The 21,581-nt window shown below is 20.5% G+C and overlaps 6 protein-coding genes across 6 annotated transcripts; 3 read left to right on the forward strand and 3 right to left on the reverse strand.

The window, feature by feature from the left end:
* Window positions 1-554: 554 nt before the first annotated feature.
* Window positions 555-1,810, reverse strand: SRAE_2000073400 (Astacin-like metalloendopeptidase; the record flags this gene model as incomplete). Its single annotated transcript, XM_024651603.1, has 2 exons — window positions 555-1,730; window positions 1,772-1,810. 2 exons carry the CDS (start codon window positions 1,808-1,810, stop codon window positions 555-557), a joined length of 1,215 nt encoding a protein of 404 aa, XP_024505264.1.
* A 1,465-nt stretch (window positions 1,811-3,275) lies between these two features.
* SRAE_2000073500 (Rac GTPase-activating protein 1) lies at window positions 3,276-5,294 on the forward strand (the record flags this gene model as incomplete). The annotated part of the gene is made up of 4 exons (XM_024651604.1): window positions 3,276-3,363; window positions 3,409-3,615; window positions 3,661-4,278; window positions 4,324-5,294. The coding sequence occupies 4 exons, from the start codon at window positions 3,276-3,278 to the stop codon at window positions 5,292-5,294; spliced, it is 1,884 nt and encodes a 627-aa protein (XP_024505265.1).
* Window positions 5,295-6,870: 1,576 nt separating this feature from the next.
* On the forward strand, window positions 6,871-8,076 carry SRAE_2000073600 (Cation efflux protein family and Cation efflux protein transmembrane domain-containing protein; the record flags this gene model as incomplete). Its single annotated transcript, XM_024651605.1, has 3 exons — window positions 6,871-7,005; window positions 7,044-7,400; window positions 7,459-8,076. 3 exons carry the CDS (start codon window positions 6,871-6,873, stop codon window positions 8,074-8,076), a joined length of 1,110 nt encoding a protein of 369 aa, XP_024505266.1.
* A 2,082-nt stretch (window positions 8,077-10,158) lies between these two features.
* Window positions 10,159-10,857, forward strand: SRAE_2000073700 (EF-hand domain and EF-hand domain pair-containing protein; the record flags this gene model as incomplete). The annotated part of the gene is made up of 4 exons (XM_024651606.1): window positions 10,159-10,204; window positions 10,255-10,527; window positions 10,583-10,722; window positions 10,774-10,857. 4 exons carry the CDS (start codon window positions 10,159-10,161, stop codon window positions 10,855-10,857), a joined length of 543 nt encoding a protein of 180 aa, XP_024505267.1.
* A 1,482-nt stretch (window positions 10,858-12,339) lies between these two features.
* Window positions 12,340-14,232, reverse strand: SRAE_2000073800 (Sodium-dependent dopamine transporter; the record flags this gene model as incomplete). Its single annotated transcript, XM_024651608.1, has 1 exon — window positions 12,340-14,232. One exon carries the CDS (start codon window positions 14,230-14,232, stop codon window positions 12,340-12,342), a length of 1,893 nt encoding a protein of 630 aa, XP_024505268.1.
* A 549-nt stretch (window positions 14,233-14,781) lies between these two features.
* SRAE_2000073900 (Asator) lies at window positions 14,782-15,995 on the reverse strand (the record flags this gene model as incomplete). The annotated part of the gene is made up of 2 exons (XM_024651609.1): window positions 14,782-15,806; window positions 15,866-15,995. 2 exons carry the CDS (start codon window positions 15,993-15,995, stop codon window positions 14,782-14,784), a joined length of 1,155 nt encoding a protein of 384 aa, XP_024505269.1.
* Between the last annotated feature and the right edge of the window lie 5,586 nt (window positions 15,996-21,581).

A 21,581-nucleotide genomic window follows, 5' to 3' on the forward strand; every position in this document is an offset into this window, starting at 1 on the left:
ATAAAAAAGAGTTTGAAGCACATAATATTTAAATTTTGAAAATAATTTAAATTCTAACTATAGTTATAAAAATTTAAAAAATAATAAATTTACAAAATGTTTTATATTTCAATAATAAAAAATTTTAATAACTTTTTTAAAAATAACAAATTTAACATTCTAACTTAAAATTTATGTTGATGAAATATTATCCATAAATTATTTCCAAAAATATTTTTTGAAGCTACAACGTTGATGTTTCTAAATTTAAACGTAAAAAAAAATCATATTAATAATATTATAATAATTTGTTGTAAATTGTGATTCAATAAATTATTCTATCATACATCTTATATTTTCAGTCATTTTTAGAACAAATTGAAAGATTTAAATTATCTATAAAATACAAAATTACTTTGATATCTTTCAAAAAAGTTGAAAATAGTTATTTTCACTAGTAAACATACATTTTATTTTTATACTAACGCAAATTTAACAATAATTAATTTGCAACTTACAGAAACAAATTAATGATAAAAAAAATACAATTAATTTAACAATTTAGTTTTTAAATTTCACCTTAACTTTCTAAAAAATAAACGAAATCCACTATTTATATTAGTACTTTTATAATAAATAATCACATGATGATCCATAGAATTTATACTAATTAATTTATTAACTCCACAAAATCTTGCTCCAGTAACTGTTTTATCAGCCCAATATTTAACTTCTAAACAATCATCTGGAGAGCAGACCAATTGATTATAATCTTGTGTATTAACAAACTCAATATTTATTCTTATAGTGCTTTTTTTTTGAGTTATTAAATGATAAATACATCGTTTGATACCAGACGATTGAATTATTGATGGAAATGTTGCGGCATGATATACTGATTTTCCACAAGTAAGTGATGGTATAGACAACAAGTTACAATATGGCCCGATAAATCCTTCAACACACTTGCAGACACGACAATTTATAGGATTTTGGTATCCACCATGAAAACATTGAATTTTATTTGCACATTGTTTATCACAATAATAAAGATTTATTGTTTTTATATCATTAAAATTAGCACCTTTTAATTGACCAACTGTTCTCATATATAATTTATGTCTTGGAACCATTGTATTTTTTCCATATAAAGAAGACGCTTCAACATTATAATGCATTAATGATCCATAATCATATGGAACTCTTAAAGTATTTGAATCCTCATTGTTAACTTTTCTAAAAAAACTTAATTCTATTGGTTTGATTTGATTTGCTATTATTGTAACAAAGTTATCTCTATCAATTCTATTATGTTCATGATCTACTCCTAATGAATGAAATAATTCATGTTGAACACCTCCAATATTTTGACAGTAATTTGCAATACTTATATCTTGCCATATTTTTTCTAATTCTTTTCCCACTGTACTATAACATGTTTCTCTTCTAATAAATCGTATTCCTGACATTCTCGGATAAAGTTGACTTCGTCTTAAAAATTTTAAACATGTATTTGATTGTATTTCATATAATGCTTTTTTCACTATATTAATATCGACATCATTATCAACGAAATAATTTATTGTAAATTTCCATTTATAAGTTTTATCTCCTTTTACTTTTCTTTTTTTTCTATCTAATATTTCATTTAATAATATATTACTTTTTTGATCTTCTTTCTTTACGCTTCTTTTTGAAATTTTATTATAATCATTTTGATTTTCAATTACACCAGCATGACTATATTTAAACTAAAAATTACATAAGCTTTTATATAAGTTACAAAACATACATAAATAATAAATATTAAAAAATACTTATTAAGTATCATTATTATACAAAAGATCTATTTTTGAGTAAAAAAATATATTCCTGATAAATAATATAAACTTACATTGTGAAAATTTTTTTATTAAAAAGTAACTTGAACAAGCAAAATTGTTGTAAAAATTAAATGATCTTATGTACTTGGTAATTGTAAACACAATTTATGACCCTTTTTTTATGTAATTATAAATTAAAAATTTTAATAAAAATAAATTGATTTTTTAAAATAAAAAATTCTAACATTTATATTCATTTAATATTATATTTATATTTGAAGATTAGTTATGATAAAACCTAAAAGACTACTTATGTTTCATTGTACATAAAATTAATTTAAAGCAAAAAAAGAATTGCAAAAAATGATTGTTTATACTTTAATATTTACTTTAAATTATTCTCAAAAATTTTACACACAAGCTTTTTTTTACAAAAAAAAATAACATATTGTTCTTACCTTTTCAGATTTACAATCAAAAAATAAATTCTTTTTATGCTATTTCAACTGAAATTAAAATGATGCTATAACAATGAAGATTATTCTTTTTTATTAAATACTTCTTTTATTTGGCAAAGTTTACAACTACTTTTAATGTGGCATTACTCATTAAATTTCTTCGCTTTTACAAAAAAAAATCAAGATTCTTTTGATGATCTTTATTATGAAAAAGCAGAAGATAAAATATTTGATCCTCTATTGTGACATCATATATTATGTAACAAAAATTTTCTCAAACACTTCAAACTTTTAAAATTTACTCTTATAAGTTTAATTATTCTAAATCTCAAGTATATCTGAGAAAATCTAATGTCCTTATATTAATATTTAAACTTTTTTGTATTCACTCTAAGTCCTTTAACATTTTTTATCAATTTTTCTAATAAAAAAAGTTAATTAAATATTAATTAACATCTTTAATTAGTTAATAATTTTTTAGTATTAATGTAAAATTTTATAATCTCCTACCAAATCCAGTGTCATATATTTATATAAATTCTACTTTTTAAACCATATTTGTATGCCAAAATTTTATAATTAAAATACAAAGACCCAACAAGTCATATTAATAAAATTTATACCAAGTATCAAATGACAATTGAATTGATAAATAATGTTTGATTTCCTCCCAGTTAGGGATATTCATATAAATTAACATTTTACCAATTGTTAGGCATAATTGCGCGGTAACATATAACATATATGATTATTAAGGGTGACACAAAACAACGCGATATTGTTATAATGCTTATCCAATCTAACTATTAAATGGTGCATGTCATTTACTGTCTAACAGTTTTTGCATCTTTTCTCTAGTACCTTTTTCTTACAATAATATCTCATTTTGACTCCGGTATTTTTATTATTTTTTTTTTTTAATTTAATTTTATGCAAATAATTTCATCTTTAATTATATTTGTTTTATATATTTTTTAATATAGTCAAAATATTTACATATACTTTTTTTAGATAAATGGATTTGTCAAATAGTATCCATTTGGTAAATGCATCTAATGCGTTACTTGGTGAAGCCGAGGAAATGATGTTAAGTAGTGATAGTGGTATGTTTAATAATAATTTATAATTATTTGTAAACTTGATTATAGCAGCTATAGGTTTATGCCAAACGATAAAAGACTTGCTCTATAGGTGTCAATCACTCGAAGATACAAATAATACTCTAGAAGTAGAATTATCACGGAAAGATGCTAAGGTATCTGAAATTAGTAAAGAATTGTCTGTAAAAGATGCGCAGTTGTTAGATTCTCGAACGCAGATTAAAATTCTCCACAAACAAAATAAGGATTTGGAAAGTAAGGTAGAAAAACTACTAGGAGCTATAGATCTTTTACGTAAAGCTACGTCAGGAGATATGTGTTCTGATGCATTGGCTCTTTTGTCAGAGTCTGATTTTAAACCTCGTAGAACTACAAAAAATCGTGAAAGTGAAGTTTTGGAAGATAGTATGTTTGATAAAACTGGAGATTCTAGTGATGATATTCTTCCATCTCATCAACCTCGTCATACATCCGTAGTGACAAATGGAACCCGAAAAAGATCAATTTCCACACAACCTTCTCCTTCCCAAAAACGTTTTGCATATGCTGGAGATGCCAAAGTTGAGACAAAAACAACTTCTGGAGCAACACAGAATCTAACAGTTATAAAAGAAAATGCCAACGATCTGACGCCTGTTTCCAGGGCTAGGGATATTCCTTCTGACACAACTCCATTTTATCAATTACCTAGAACTAAACTTAGAAGATCTCTTTCTGAAACAACTGTTTATAGTTCTAAACAAAAGAATATGTTGCTTAGCAGTGATGATATCGCAACATCCGCTATTGATGCACGTAGTCTTGCATCGTTAGATTCAGCAGGTATAGAAAATGCTTGGGCTAGTGATTTGTATTCTATATCGTGTAGATTACATTCCTTTGACAAATCTTCTCTTGCAATGGGATATTGTGACTGTTGTAAGGCTTTTGTCATCCGTTCTAAAGCTATGTCTAGGTGTACAGATTGTGGTATAGTTTGTCACACTGAATGTACTGAAAGAGCTCCAATACCATGTGTTCCTAGGAATGGACCTTATAAATCTGGTTCAAAACTCAAGCTTCATTTATCTGAAGTATGTCCTCGTCGATTCCCTATGATACCGTACATTGTGGTTCACTGTGTTGTCACGTTAGAAAAGTTTTATCTTACAACAGAAGGTTTATATCGTGTGCCAGGATCAGAATCGGATATCAATCGTCTATACAATGCTTTCCTATACAACAAATCAATACCTTCTTTTAAAGATGTAGATCCAGAAACTATATCTGGATGTCTAAAAAAATTTTTACGTGAGTTACGAGCTCCTGTTATACCACAGTCATCTTGGATGGAATTTGTCTCTGCTGTTCACAATAAGGATACAAATGCTTTAACATATGCCATTGTAGACCTTCCTTCACCAAATCTTCATACACTAGCTTATTTATGTCTCCATTGGCAGAAGGTGGCTGAGAGTTCACAACAGAACAAAATGCCTATTGAAAACATTGCCAAAGTTTTTGGACCTACAATTGTAGGATTTTCTAGATCTCCTGGAATGCTTACACCATCACAAATGGAAAGAGAAACAGAATCTCAATATCTTGTAATGTTATCTTTGCTTCAATTACCTGAATGTTATTGGATGCAATTCTTTAACAAAAAGACTACAGATAATAATGGAGGGTCTAAAACGCCAATTGGGGCTATGAATACTTTAAAAAGGAATCAACTTTATCACAAGACGATGTGTAGACTGAATCAAAATGATGATGTAGTATCATTTGAACCTGATGCCACTGCTGATTGTACGCAAGGTAAATTCAATAATACTGTCTTTTCTTCTGTCATCAATACTCCTCCACAAGGTACACCAGGAGGACATCATCTTAGTCCTAGAACTATTAAACGTGATCTTATTAGAAGAGATTATGTTAACAAAAAATATTATTAATTTTTTTTCTACTGCTTTTTTTAATTTGTATTTTTATTTGTATATTTGATGTATATTATAACTAATGACTTGTTTGATTATTTAAAATATTTGATTTAATCTACTTTTTTTTCTATAAAAAGAAAGTAATTTGTATTTCTAATCCTTTAATATATATAGGCTAAGTTTGAGGTAATAAATTTTTTTTCCATTTCCAAAGTTTAAAAATTTATTTGGTCGGGAAGTGTTTTGTTGATTACGTAAAGTGGAATTTTTTGATACAAATATACAAGTTAATAAAAAACGAAGATTCATTTCAAAAAAATTTTCAAAGTAAAGAATGTATTTAAAAAGTATACTTTTATATAACAGTTTTAAATGTTAAAAATAATTTTTCAAAAAAAAGTGATTGTAATCAAGTACTATAAAATTGTAGAGAAAAAATTAATTTTGTTGTAGTTAGAATCTTGAATATTATATATAATATTTTTAGAAAAAAAAACAATTCAAAGAATTTTTAAATTTAATAATAATAGGTGTACTGATAAGAAAAAATACTCTATAAAAACAAAGTTATTAACTAGCGGATTTTATCAAAAAAATAGAGAGGAATTAAAAGACAAAAATACTAGACATTCAGAAATGTTTTTTAATTTTTGAATCTTCTACAATCATTTAAAATTTGATCTAAAAAATTAAAATCGTTTATTTCAAATAAAGTGAATAAAAAAATGGAAGTATTAAAAGATAAAAAGGAATAAAATTTTAAATAATAATAGTAATTATTAACAAAATATTTTTTATAAAGTTTCAAGATGAATTTACAAGCATATTATAACATTATTAAAATAAGCTTTTATATATTATTAAGTTTAAGGATTAAGTTTTTTTTTTACATAATGATAAGATAGATATAAAGTTATAAAATTTATGATTATTTATATTTAATGATAAATGAAGATTATCAAATATTGGTATGACAGAAAAGAAAAAAGGTTAAACTTCTTTGACGTCTATAAAACTTTATTTAAGATTATCACTATGTTTTTCGTATTAAATTAAATAGCATATAATTTGTTTTATATAAAATTAAAAGATTATTTCTGTGAAAATTGTAATAGTTTATAAAAATGAAATCTTTAAATTAAAAATGTTTATCTGTAGAAACTTTAATATTTTTGGTGTTGAAATATTATGTTTAAATTTACAATAACATATAAATACTACATACAATTGTTTGATCATTCTATTTCAAAAAAATTAATATTATCAATTGTTATCAAAAACAAAAAACTATAAAAATGTAAAGAATAAAAACAATTGTATATTTTTTTTTATCAAATAGTAAAACTACCAAATGCTCAAAGCAATTGGTACCAATTATAGGTTACCACAAAATATCCATCAAGTATATTTTAAAATAGAAAATTAGATAAGAATGATTAACTGATAATTATTATTTACACAAAATATTAATCTTAATTGATAAGAAGAACTAAGTATTGATGTAATATTTTCTTATATTTTCATTAGTATATTATTGTAAAAAAAAACTATAAATAGTGCTTTTTATTTTGTAAACTTATTTTTTTTTATAATGAGTAATATAAATAAAGAAGTTAATAATGAAAATAGAGAATTTTTTAGAAATACAAATAAAAATATAAGGGAATATGAAAATCAAATAAGGAGGTTACAAGATTATTATAATGAAGATTTATTAATTATTGAAGTAAGTTAGTAAAATAATTTTTATTTATTTATTATCAGGAAGTAAAAAGAAAATATATGCTTACTCCAAGAAAATCTCTTGATGAAAATGCAGAAAATGATTTAATTTTTAATAATGATAAAAAAAATGAAGATAAAATTAAAAAAAAAGATAATGTCTCGAAATCACTTGAAAAAAATATAGCATTAATAACTTTGTTAATTAATATTACCTTAATTATATCAAAAAGTGTTGCATCATACTTATCTGGATCTTTTTCTATTCTATCAACAGTTGTCGACTCAGCTGTTGATATTACAGCTGGTCTTGTTATATGGTTAACAACAAAAACAATTAAAATAGATAAACCTTATTCATATCCCAGAGGCAGAAATCGTTTAGAACCATTAGCATTAGTATGTTAAAATATTTAAAAAAAATAAAAAAGTTTAATCTTATAATATATTTTTTTAGATAATTGTTTCAATTATCATGGGAATAGCATCATTACAAATAATAATCCAATCAATAAAATCTATTATTGAAGGTACAATTGATCCACAACTTGATAAAATTTCAATAAGTATAATGATATCAACAATTATTGTAAAATTATCTCTTTACTTAGCATGTTATCGTTTCTCATCATCTCAATCTATTCAAATTTTAGCTATGGATCATCGAAATGATTGTATATCAAATTTTTTTGCTCTTCTTTGTGCAGCACTGGGAAAATATTTAATAATTTATGCAGATCCAATTGGTGCTGTTCTTGTATCAATATTTATTGCAAAATCATGGCTTTCAACTGGTTTAGAACATTCTCAAATGCTTGTTGGAAGATCAGGTGATGGAATATTAATATCAAGAGTTATTAATGTCACTATGAATTATCATGAAGATATAAAAAAAATTGAAAAAGTTTTTGTTTATCATATTGGAGTAAAATTTTTAGTTGAAGTATATGTTAAATTGGATAGTGAAATGACATTACGAAGGTCAGACTCCATTTTACAGGGATTGCAAGAAGCATTAGAGGGCCTTGAATTTGTTGAAAGAGCTTTTGTATTAGGAGAACCATATGTAAAATGATAAAAGGAAATGTTTTATAAACTAGATATCATGAATATTGTGACATTCTCGATATATTTTATTATTATATTTTATAAATAATAACATTTTAAACAGTCAAAACTATTCTTTTTGAACTAAAAATATAATTTATTTTCTTTTTAAATATATTATAAACAAGTATATATATATATTTGTGTATATATACATCAAGCTATTATCAATTATCCAGACAAATCAAAATTTTTAAAACTTTTCACTAGACATTTCTCTCTCTATATATAATACTTTTACAATTATAGTAATTTATACTAGCTTTCTTTCTTATATGGTCTTTAAAGCAATATTCTCACTTAAATAACATTCTGTTTTATAACTTTTTCTATCTTTTGTTATCTTTAAAAAGATAATTAAACTCATCTTTAATCTTCATTTTTTTTCCTTCATTATTTTTAATGATAAATGTTTTATGTATAAGTGTTGTAATTTAAAAACTTGTTAAAAAAATTTCTTTTTATTTTTTTTATTTTATTTTTGATTATTCTAAATATTATAATCATTAAATTATATAATGTTTCTAAAGAATATATAAACTTATTTCCTATTATAATAAACAACAAAAATATTTTTTTTTTCTAAAATTTGTTTTCAATCCAATAATTAAACTATTTTATTTGATTTGAAAACAGTTAGTATTTATTTAATATTTTCTAAATTGAGTTTATGATATACATATATTTTATAAATTAAATTATCCAAATGTTTCTAGAAAAAGTTTAAATTAACTAGTTTTTTTTTTATTTTTTATTATAAAATTAGAATCTTTTTTAAATGCATTTTTTTAAGATACCAAAATGTTAATTTTTAAAATATTTTTATCAATTTTTATCTTTATATCACTTTTAGGTAAAGCGAGAAGGTAATGAAATATGTAGCGAGGAATATATATATATATATTATATATGTTTATTAAGATTGCCACTTTTATATACCTAATATTGTGATTTAAAAATGTAATGCATACATAATTGAGGTGATATATATATATATTTTATACGTTTCCACGAGCAATTACATATTTTTATATTTCCGCTAGTAGATGACTTTTTGAATAGCTATTTAACTATTCAAAATTTTTAATTTGAATAACCATATAAAATTTTATCCTTTAATCTTTCTATATATTTTTTTTTTATAATTCATTTCTTTTAAATAAAAATAATATAATTTAAAAAAGAAATTATAAATACATATTTTTAATATATTTATTATTTCCTCTTGTTCATTTTTATGTTCTTTGATTTAAAAATATTTCTTTAAAATATACATTTTCACACATTCATTTTTCATTAATTTTTAGTTTCTTCTAACTTATATATATTGCAAATATATTTTTGAAAGACAAAAAGTTAAAAGTGAGTGCCTTGCAAGTATGAATAATTATTTGTTCTTCCCCTTAATACTATAAAAGATTGTATTATTTACACCATTTTTAATATAAAACATTCTATATTTTAAAATTTTAAAGAAAAAAGAAATATACGATATGTATCCTTTGGTATTCATTATTACGATTGTGATTGATGTTTCTATGAAATTTTTTTTTTTTCAATATACATTGACTTATAGTAAAGATTAAAAAAAATAAAATAAAAAAATAGAAATTATAAATAAATTATCTTAAAAAAAAATAAGTTATCATTTTTCTAATGTACATTCTTTTTTAGTTAAACTTTTCCCCCATTAATTTACTTATGGTCCTCTCTTATATAATTTCAGATAATGTCACATTTTAACAAACTAACTAACTGTACAAAATGTAATTCATTTGTATTTGTAGGCTCTAAATAATTTTAAATATATTTTATTTCTTCTAAATAATACCATTATAATTTATAGATATTTTTTTTTTTATAATTGTACTTTATTTGTTTACAAGAAACAATATCATGCATATTTTTTTAAACATATATATACATATATTTATACATATAATTTTTTTTTCCCCATAACTTTGTAGATATTATTATGAAAAGATTTATTTGTTTTTAAATTATTAATATAACTTTTTTTTTTTTAGTTTTAATTTTTTTAAAAAAAAAAATGAGTACTTCATTAATGAATAATAGAATTGTTTTGACTGATGAAGGTAATTTTTTTTTTAATAATATTTTATTTTTAAAATTAAATTAATTTTAGAATTGGTTGATGCTTTCAAGTTGTTAGATGTTGACCAAGATGGAGAATTATCAAGACATGAGATGTGTGTCCTCCTTCGTACTATTAATATTGAACCAACAAAAAATGAACTTGATTTTATTTTTGAGGAAATTGATATTGAGGAACGTGGAAAGATTACACTTGATGAGTTTGTTAATTATATGAAAAATCCATTTAGAGCTCTCTTCACCAAAGATCAAATTGAAGAAATTTTTAAAGATGTTGTTGAAAGCGAAGGTGGAATAACATTAGGTAAGTCTATTTAAATTATATACTTATAAAGTTATTATAAATTTTTCTATTAAAGATAGTGTAAAAGAAGTTGTCAAAGATTATTTAGATGATGGATCTATGATAATGCTTGAGAAACTTTTTGCTAAAGCTGATGTCCATGATGATGGAGTGATTTCTGTTGCTGAATTTTTAAAACTAATGAAAAAAATGAAAGTTTGTTACTAAGATTTCTATGAATTTTTTTTATGTATATTCATTCTTAAGAGGCTTCATATAATTAAAATACATGTAGATTGTATAAAAAAAAAAAGACATTCAAATATATTACAATGCCTGGTGAAGAGATAACAAAATTTAAAATGACTTTTATTTTTTTTTCTATATTTAGATTTAAAAAATAAAATTTTGTGAATAAAATTTTAACTATATTATATAAGTACATTTATATTGTTAAAGTACATGATAATATCAATGGTTTTTTATAAAAAGATTTTTTTTTTCTATAAACAAATTAAAAAAAAAAATTATTCATTTTTTTTCTGCCTTTTATTTATTTATTTTTTTAAACATATTATCCTATTTTAAATTATTTATATATGTTTGGTTTCTTTAAATGAACTTACATATAAACTTTATCATGAATAACAAAAGATAGATAAAATCTTTTAACGTGTGTATCTAGTTTCTTTTTCTCTAAAATTATCTTCTTATAGTTAAATTGTATATTTGTATTAAGATAATATAGTTTTCAGAGACAACCATAAATAATGAATAAAACATTTCTAAACAACAATTGTCTTATTTTAACATTAATATGACTAAATATATCATATCACAATACGAAAAAATAATGAAGAAGATAAATGATAAAACAAATACCTAAAAATGTTTCTATTTGTAATGGCATTTTTCATGCGTCATCCATTTTTTTTTTTCATATCCTCATGCATGACAGTAAACAAATCTTTTCTAAAATAAATAAATTTTTAATATCTATACTATTTAAATAATTATTTTTTTAAAATATATGCATTATATTATGGTAATAATATTCATTAATAAAATTGAATTTAAAATATATATTTTAATTTGTAGTGACATTCTTTTTATTTTTAAATTTAAAAATACTATTATTAATAGTAAAAGTACTAAATAATAAACTACAATAGCAATAAATTTTAAACTAATCAAAAAATACATATCATTAATCATAAATTTTGTTATTCTAAACAAATAAAATATGTAGAAAACTACTTTTATTCTTCTTTTGTTATAGAAAGAAGATTATACAAATCATAAATTTTAAAAAGTAAAAAATGGAAAAATATTGTTTTATAATAATATTAAAAGTTATAAAAAAAATATTTTTTTTAAGTATACTTTCAAGTATATATATTCATTTCTACAAGTAATATTTCATTTTTTTTAAATAACCCATAAAATATAAAAGAGTTATATTTAAAATATTATATCCCACATAAAAGTTTGTATTTTTTACATAAATTATCAAGTACAAAATAAGATAACATTTAGTATGGATTAAAAAAAAATTAAAAATAAATTATTGTTGTAATAAATATTTAAAATATTAATGAGTCAATTTTTTTAACAATTAATGTATTTTAAATAATGAAAAAGTTAACATAGAAATAAATAATTATTTAACAATTATATAAATACACAAAACTTTTATATTATATTAATTATAATAAAACAAAAATTTAATTATATTAATATTTTTTTCATTATTACCAGTCTACTAAAACTTTTTAAATAATTTAACAAAAAATATTCATAGTTGTAGTATACTTATCTTATATATAGACTATTTTATTTACTTGATAAAAGTTTCTTCGAAATTGGTTTTGAGTTCGAAGACATTTCTAATGACTTTGATTGTTTTTTTGTTCTTTTTGATTTATCATTTTCCTTAGATTTATTTTTTTTTGATTTAGATATACTTTCTTTTGATTTAGATTTACTTTTCTTTGATTTTGATTTATTTTTCTTTGATTTAGATATACTTTTCTTTGATTTTATACTACTTTTTTTCTTATTATCTTTTTTAACATTTACGCTACCAAGCTTTTTTCCTTCTCCTCCAAATGATGGCCATGTTTCAAGAGGTTTAAATAATTGTTTAAAATTTCTTCCTAAAGAATAATATATAAACATATTTACAAAGAAAAATACTATTAAAGGTATTAATGTACTAAATGTTAAAGTATATCCTATATATCTTGCTATTGATGGAAAAATAACAGCCTTATCACCATGTCCATATGATGGGTGTTCATTAAAAAAAGAATATAAAAGTGCAATTGTTATTATACTCAAAAGAATTGGACTAACATAAAGCCAACAAAATCTTATCCAATATCCTGTTGGTCCAAATATAGCACCAAATTTATTTTTTGGTTCTCCAATCATAGATCTAATATCTTTCATATATTTGTTAATTCCATAAATAAGTGTTACAGCAAAAAGTTCAATTAATGTAATAAAAGCAAGATTAAATCCTGTTGTATATTCATTAAAAATTGTGAAATAATAGATTCCACCATTGAAACAAAAAATAATTCCACAAAGATACATTAAAAAACATGTAATAAAGACCATTTTTGTTCTATGTTTTCTTGTAGATTGAAATGTGTCATAAAAAGCTGTTACAATTAAATCTATGTAACATATCTCTGTAGAAACACCAAGTAAAAATAACATTAAAAAATAACAAAATGTCCAGACATCAGAAAATTGCATTAAACTTGTTGCTTCTGGATATACAACAAATGCAAGTGTGGCTCCTGATGTTACAACATCAGGAATAATTTTACCAGTTTTTTTTGCTAAAAATCCAAGTATACTAAAAACAACAGCACCACCAACAACACTCATAAATAAATCAGCAACACCAATTATTGCAACATCAATGAGTACATTATGATTTTTTTTATTGTATGATGCTAATGTATGCATATTACCCATACCAATAGAAAATGAAAATATTAATTGTGTTGATGCTGTTAACCATGTTTTGTAATCTAAAAGACGTGAAAAATCTGGTTCTAAGATGTAATACTTCATTCCATCATAAGCACCATCTAATCCATGTGCTTTAAAAAGAAAAGCTACTATAACAATATATGGAAAAACTGATGTAAATAAGGATACTTTTCCCATAATTTTAGCACCTTTCCAAGAAAGTAGAAATACTATTACCCAACAAATTATTAATGAAACAAGAAGTTTAATGTTTAATTCACCTATATCTTCAAATTTATTTGTTCTTTGTAATATGTATCTATCAAAAAATTCTTCTGTTGCAGAAGTTGGTGATCCATTAATATTATTAAAATAATTTTTTCTTATATTAACAATATCATTTTCATTATCAGCATAATGGCAAGTATTATTTAAAAAAATTGCTTTTAAATTAGAATTCTTTGTCATATTTTTAAGACAATCTAAATCTTTGAAAGATGATACACAATTTAATGTATTCCATGAATTGTCACATGAAACATATTGATAACTTTGTCCAATGACAATTTTAAATAAATATACTAAAATATATGTCATTATCATTATATAATAAATTCCAATTAAAAATGAACTTAATACCATAACCCATCCAATACCTTGTCCTACTGGAAATAATTTTTTAAATCCTGTACCACAACCTGAACCTGAATATTGTCCATAATTCATTTCAAAATGAAGCATTGGAAGACCAATTAATATGGATGATATAAAATATGGAATTAAAAATGCACCTATAATATAATAATAAAAAAAATTGTTTTCTAAAATAAAATATTAACTTACTTCCACCATTTTCATATGCTACATATGGAAATCTCCAAACATTACCAAGTCCTATTAATTATAATTAAAATATTTAATATTTTTAACTTACCAACTGCACAACCAACAGCTGTTAAGATAAAAAATATTTTACCACCCCATTGTCCACGTTCTTTTCCATCATTTTTTTTTGTCGTTTTTGAAGAACTATCTTCAGTTGTTGTTTCACATTCAACCATGAATATATAATTTATTCTACTAGTTATTATCAATTATAATAATATATTGTTTTAAATGATTTTTTTTTGTATAATTACTAAAAAATTACATCTAAAATTTGCATACCTAAAATATAATATATTCATAAAAGATATTTTTTTATGGTGTAAAAGTTTATTTGTCATATCTATAAATTTTTATAAAAAATATCATAATGTTAAAATTTTATGTTTTATTAAGTATATATATTTAAAATTTCATATCTGTATTTTCAAAATTTGGTAAACTAAAAACATCGGCAAAATCATACTCAACAGATTCTAATGTACTTGTTGCATGTTTTGAAATTACATTTTGCTTTTTTTTATCTTTTTTATTTATATCTTTTTTATTTTTATCTTTCTTATTTGATATTGATGTATCATCATCACTAAAATTATCTTTTTTTTCTAAAAATTTTTTTGTTTCCCAATCATATGGATCTGTATATTTCACATTATTATCTTTCATATATTTTAAAAATACTTGAGCAATATTTCCATAATCAGGTTTAGAATAATAATTTAATGTTTTTAAGTATGTTGTTATAGATGTAAAATTATCATATCCAGGAAATAATGTTTCTTCTTTAGTTGTTTTTTTTAATTTTAATGTAGTTTCTTTATCATCACAATAATCTTCCCATGGTAATATTTTTATAAATTCACCTAATAAATACATCAAAGACCACAAATCATCACATCGTCCCTGTTCACAACGTAAATGAGTATTAATGGAACAATATTTTACTGTTCCTCTGAATAATGCTCCATCTCTACCAACACGATGTTCAAGTTTTCCATTTTTCATAATTGTATATTCTCTTGCTAAACCAAAATCTAATATATGAATCATTTTAACACTAATACCATTACTACCAATAGCAAAATTAGCAGGTTTAACATCACGATGTACAACACCAATTTCATGCACCTGTTTAATGGCATGTAAACATTGAATTGCAACTCGTATAAGTGTTGATAATGTAAATTTCCCACATAAATTATGTAAATCAGAAAGATTTTTTCCCAATAAATTCATAACTATATAACAATATTTTTCCTTTTTACCTGATGCAACCATTCTAATATTACAAATTTTTCCTTTAAGTTTTTTCATAATTTGTGCTTCTAATTTTAAAACTGTTCCACCTGTAACAAAATTTGATTCTGCTTTTAAAGCATAATATTTTCCATTATCAATATTAAGACATTTATATACAGCACCACAACCTCCTATAATATTATTTTATTAGTATAATAAATTTAAAATAATATAAATTTAATTAATTTACCTTCACCTAATTTTTTAATTATTTTATAACGTTTACCAATAATTTTACCATTTTCAATATTAACTGGTCCTTGATTTTGAGTATATTCTGGTTTATTTCCAACATCTATCTCATTTTCTAAAAATGACATTATTTTTTCTTTAAAATAAACTTAATGTAAAAAGATTTTGTTTCAATTTTTTTTAATAATAATAATTTAATATTCATTTTTATAAAAAAAATTTTCATAAAATATTTTTACATTAAAATTTCATTCTTATTTTTTAATATAATAATGAAAAAAAAAATATTCTATCAATTTTAAATCTTTCTATACTCTTTTACATATTAATCTTTACAATTATTATATTAAAAATAAATACAATTTTTTTTTATTATAATCATTTGTAAATATTTAAAATATTTCATTACACATTTTATATATATAAATATTAATGTACTTTGATGAAAAAAAAAAAGTTACTTTAACATTTAAAATTAAAAGGTAATCCATTTAGCAATAAACTTATGTAAACTTTTAATATATACATAATTATAATATGTGTAAAAATATAATATAATATTGAATAAAATATAAATAAAAATATTATATTATATTATTTATTTTAAATATATATATGAATAAATTTTTTAGAAAAAAAATAAGAAATAATGATAATATATATAAATTATAATATTAATCATAAATAAACGTGTATTTTTAAAGGATTCACTTAATTTTTGATAAATTTTTTGTTATAACATTGTATGTTAATTATATTTAAATAGATTATTTATTTTAAAAATTAATAAAAAAATAAAACGTGCAAAAAATAATAAATTTATATTAAAATAGAAATTTTTTTTTAATATTTGTATATTTTATGTAAATAAGTAAGGAAAAATTTTTTTTTTTGATCTAATATATTTGTTATACTTTTTCTTCACAAAAACTAGAAAAAAAAGACACATTTTTTTTAACCATTTATTTTATTTTTAAAATCATTTTTTCAATCCCTTAAAATAAAAACTTTAATTTTTTAATTTTAAGTTTTCTACCATAACATCTATAAAAGTGTAAGCATAAATTATATTATTTTTTTTAATATTTTTTAAGTACAACACTTTAAAAATAACGTACATTGGAAAAGAAATTTTTCATGAATATTAAAGAATTATTTTTATTTTGATTAATATGTTACTAATAATAACAATAATATTTTTATACTATTAAAAAATTACTTTTAAAAAAACAAATACTTTATTTGGTATATGCCTATCTTTAATAAATATTATAACAAAACTTTTAAACATCTTCTAAATTTATCATTTTCATTTATTTAAATAAAAATAAAATAATATGTCATCAGTCAGAAAGCATATACTTTCTTCAATATCAACAGAAAAGATAGATGGTCCAATATAAAATTTACTTATATTTGATGAAGCAAAAAAAAAAAAGTATAAAGAGAGTTAGAAAAATTAAAGATAAATGTTTTGTTTAGGATAAAAATCTCTATCTCATTTCAATTTCATTCATTTTAATTTTTTTTTTTTATTTTTCCTTGATACTCTTTTTTTTAGGTCAAATCATATTTTTTTTATGACATAATTTAAAGTTATTTTTATTTTAAAACTAAGAATAAACTAACTTTTTTTACAATTATTTATAGCTTAAAAAAATGGATAGTTAAAATAAAGTTTTTGTTTGATGGGAATGAATATAATCAACATTAAAAAAAAATGTATTTTATTTTAAGAATTCTTCTATTTACATTTTTATTTTAAAAAGAAAGCAAGTTTTATAATATTATTTTTTTTATATATTTTCTTTAATCGATATTATTTAATAAAAAGTAAATTCCATGATCAAAATTATCTTTAAAATGGGTGGTCCTAATCAAAAATTATTATTTGATAATTATACAAAAAAGATAAAAAAAATAATAATTTTACTTTCATAAGCATTTTTATAAAATATTTCCTTTTTTATTCCTGTTTTATAGATGAAATGGTATGATTTTAAAATATAATATGAAGATACCGGAAAAAATACTTTTGGTAAGATAATTTTTGTTGATCTTAGGCAAAAACTATTATATATAGTACATTTTATTACTATTTAACAATAAGGAAGTAATTTTTTTTTTTGTTTATTCAAAATAAAATAATCCTTAAAAGTGGGAGGAAAAAATAATATTTAAGAAGTTTTAATTAGATCATTATATATTATTTCTTAGAAGAATAATGAAAATAGTATCGTAGGCGTATGCCTTAAAGAAAAATTGTTAGGAATTGATGGTAAAATTTAAATTTACAATAAATTAAGTGTGTGACAAAATTTCATTATTTTTCTAAAACCTTTTCATATAACTTAAGTTTTTTTTTTCCCTTAAATATAGTTAAACATTAAAAAAAAAAAAGTTATTAAATTATTTTTTAATGATGTAATAATTTTAAAAATTTCTAAATAATATAAAATCTAAAAATAATATATTATCTTATTAAGATAAATATGTTTACATTTTTATTTAATGTAAAATTAAAAAAGAAATTTTGTAATGATTGTAATTCATAAACTAAATAATATAAGGTCAGTTTAAAAAATTATTTAAAAATATTTTTATAATAAAACAATTTGATAGGTCAAAAATATCATGTCATTTATCATTCTATTATTAAACTATTATTTTGCAAACCACTTTTATAATACTATACTTTAATTTATGTAAAAATATTTTTATTTATTTTAAAAACAAAAGACACCAATAGTTGTCATAATTTAATTTTTTTTTTATTTTAATTTCTTTTTATATAACTTTTAAAATGAAAAGATATTTTATTATGTTTCCTTGAAACTAAAAAAAAAATTTTTTTTTGATCGTTTTTCTGTAAATGAATTATATATATATATATGTAAACTTTTTAAAATACAATTATTTATTATTTTTATTTTTAGACAAATTTTTAGCTTATAATAATACAAAAAATGTTTGCGTACTTTTTAATATATATATAATGTGTATACACACATAGCATTATATATAATATCAAATAATCTTATTTTAATAATTAAAATTTATTGTCTTTAAAATATACTTTATGGGGGTATATTTTAATTATAAAACTAATAAGAAAACCAATTTCTTTTAAGATTTACAACACTTTCTCTCATTAGTTTAAGATTAAAAGATAATATAAATGTGTGTATATAAATGAAGTTTCATGAAAGATATTGCATAAAATATTTCACACATATCTCCATTTAATTTTCTTTTTTTTTTTCTACTGAGCTAATAACTTTGTTTGTTTTTAAATAAATTAACATATCTATCTCGCAGAAAAATTTATTTCATTTCTCTTTTTTTTATTTTTATAAACTAAAACTTAACAAATAATTATAATTATTTATTTTTTGATGTAAAACAGTATAAAATTTCTAATAAATAGTATTATATTCATTTTATTTTATATTTATCATTGATAGAATATGAAAGAGACTTTTATTAATAAAATATTTGAAATATAATTTTATTTCTTCATTGTAAAATGTTTTACAAAATCTTTCTTTTTTTTTTCTCTTATTTTCATTTTAAATATATATGTATATATATATATATATTTTTTTTTATATATATGTATTTTGATAACTATATTTTGTTTAACAATTATATATAAATACATCTAGAAAGAGCTTGTTAGAGTTATGACTACTTTTATAGTTGTTATAACTACAAAAATTATAATACTAGTTATTTTAGAAAAATTTAAGTAGAGGTTATTTTATTTAAAAGAAATTCTATGTTTATATGAAGTTTATTAATATCATTTTTATTATTTTTACAACAATTTTGATCACATCTTATAAATTCATGATTTTGTGTGAATATATTGTAAAGTATTTGTTTCTTTTAAAATAAAATAATGTTATAAAACATATTCATACATTTATCATAAAAATATTTATTAATTTATAACAATAATTATTATTTTTATAGATAATAATTTGATATTGGAAAATTTTACACGTGAGTGTTATAATTAGTTGTTATCTTTAATATGTATGTGTTCATTTCAATTACATATTAAGTGTAGGCATAACATTTTATATTATAATATAAAGATATATCTGAAAAATTTAAAATATATAAAAGTATAAAATAAAGAATTTAAGATGTTGTTTTGTATAAGTAAGAAAGTATTCTAAATGAATATATACACTTAATATACATATATATAATTAGGAACTTTTTGTTTAATGGTTTGAAATGATAAAATTTACAACTTCTCATTTCTGATCAATTAATATATTGTATATATATATATATGAACATTTGTTTGCATAAAATGTTGTACTACTGAAGAATATAATAGGTCGTTTCTAACCTTTACACTTGTACTATTGAGTATTTTAACTAAAAGTAATATTTAGTCTTATTGTATATATTGTTTTTTTTTTTATAACTAGTATACTTATTTATTTAATTTTTACCTATTGTATTTAATGTTTTTTTATTTGTTTTAATAAAAAAAAATTATTTTTATCGGTTATTATAAAATCTTTAAAAAATATATATATAGAATTTTTTTTTTTTGTTTTACATTTTTTAACTTTTAAATAAAAAAAAAATATATATATATATACTTTTATAGAACTTAAAACTTTTTACCCCAACTATATAAAAATCAATCGTAAAGTTTTAATTATTTATAATTTCAAAAGTATAATTATGCTGCATTAACAATTCTTTTTTCCCGTACTTTTTATTATTTTACTTTACAATGAAAAACAAAAAAATTACTTCTTATGGTTATTAAATTAACTCAAAATAATGAAAGGGATAGAAAAAGATAACAACTCAAAACATTTTACTCAGTTAGCACCTAATAATATCAATATTTATGTATACATTTTTATATATGTATACATATCTATACATACATCCATTTTTATACATGTTAAATGAATTCTGTGAATGTAAGTTTATTTATATATATGTCCTAAAAGAAAATATCATGAAATATTTATAATATTCTATTTTATTGTAATAAACATTTATTAAATGGTATTTGAAGACAAATTTTTTTTTATAAATAGAGCTTATGTAATAGTAGAAAATTTAATAAACAATTCAATCACAGATATTATTATCACTTTGAACTAAAAAGCATTACTATAAATAATTCTACTTTTTTTTTTTATTCATATATTTTATTTATAAATATGTTTTAAATATTTTTAAAAAGATATATCAATTTTTAACTTTGTCTTATTTAAATATTCCATTATCATTTAAAAAAAAAAAAGATAACTTTTTATATATAAGAACAATCTTGAAAATTTAAAACCTGCATATAACTTTTAAAATAATTTTTACACAAATACATAACTATTTAACAGTCAGTTGTGAATGTAATACAACATAAATTATTTTTGTCTTAACGTTGAAAATTTTCTATATTTTAAACATTCAATTTTTTTTTCTATTCTATATGCTACTAATTTTAGTTTTTAAAGTAGTATCATAGACAGATATATTTATATATATAAATTGTTTACTAAAACATTGACAAAAGTTAAATATGTTGATTAGAGAATAGTCATAATAAAAATTCAACAATTTCCCTTCGTTTTTTTTTATTATTTTTTATTATCAATATCATCATGTATTTTTAAAACTAATGCGATAAATTATTTTTGTAAAAATATCATAAACATGAATTTTACCTTATATCA

This window comes from Strongyloides ratti (assembly GCF_001040885.1).
Source record: "Strongyloides ratti genome assembly S_ratti_ED321, chromosome : 2".
Classification (NCBI taxonomy): domain Eukaryota; kingdom Metazoa; phylum Nematoda; class Chromadorea; order Rhabditida; family Strongyloididae; genus Strongyloides; species Strongyloides ratti.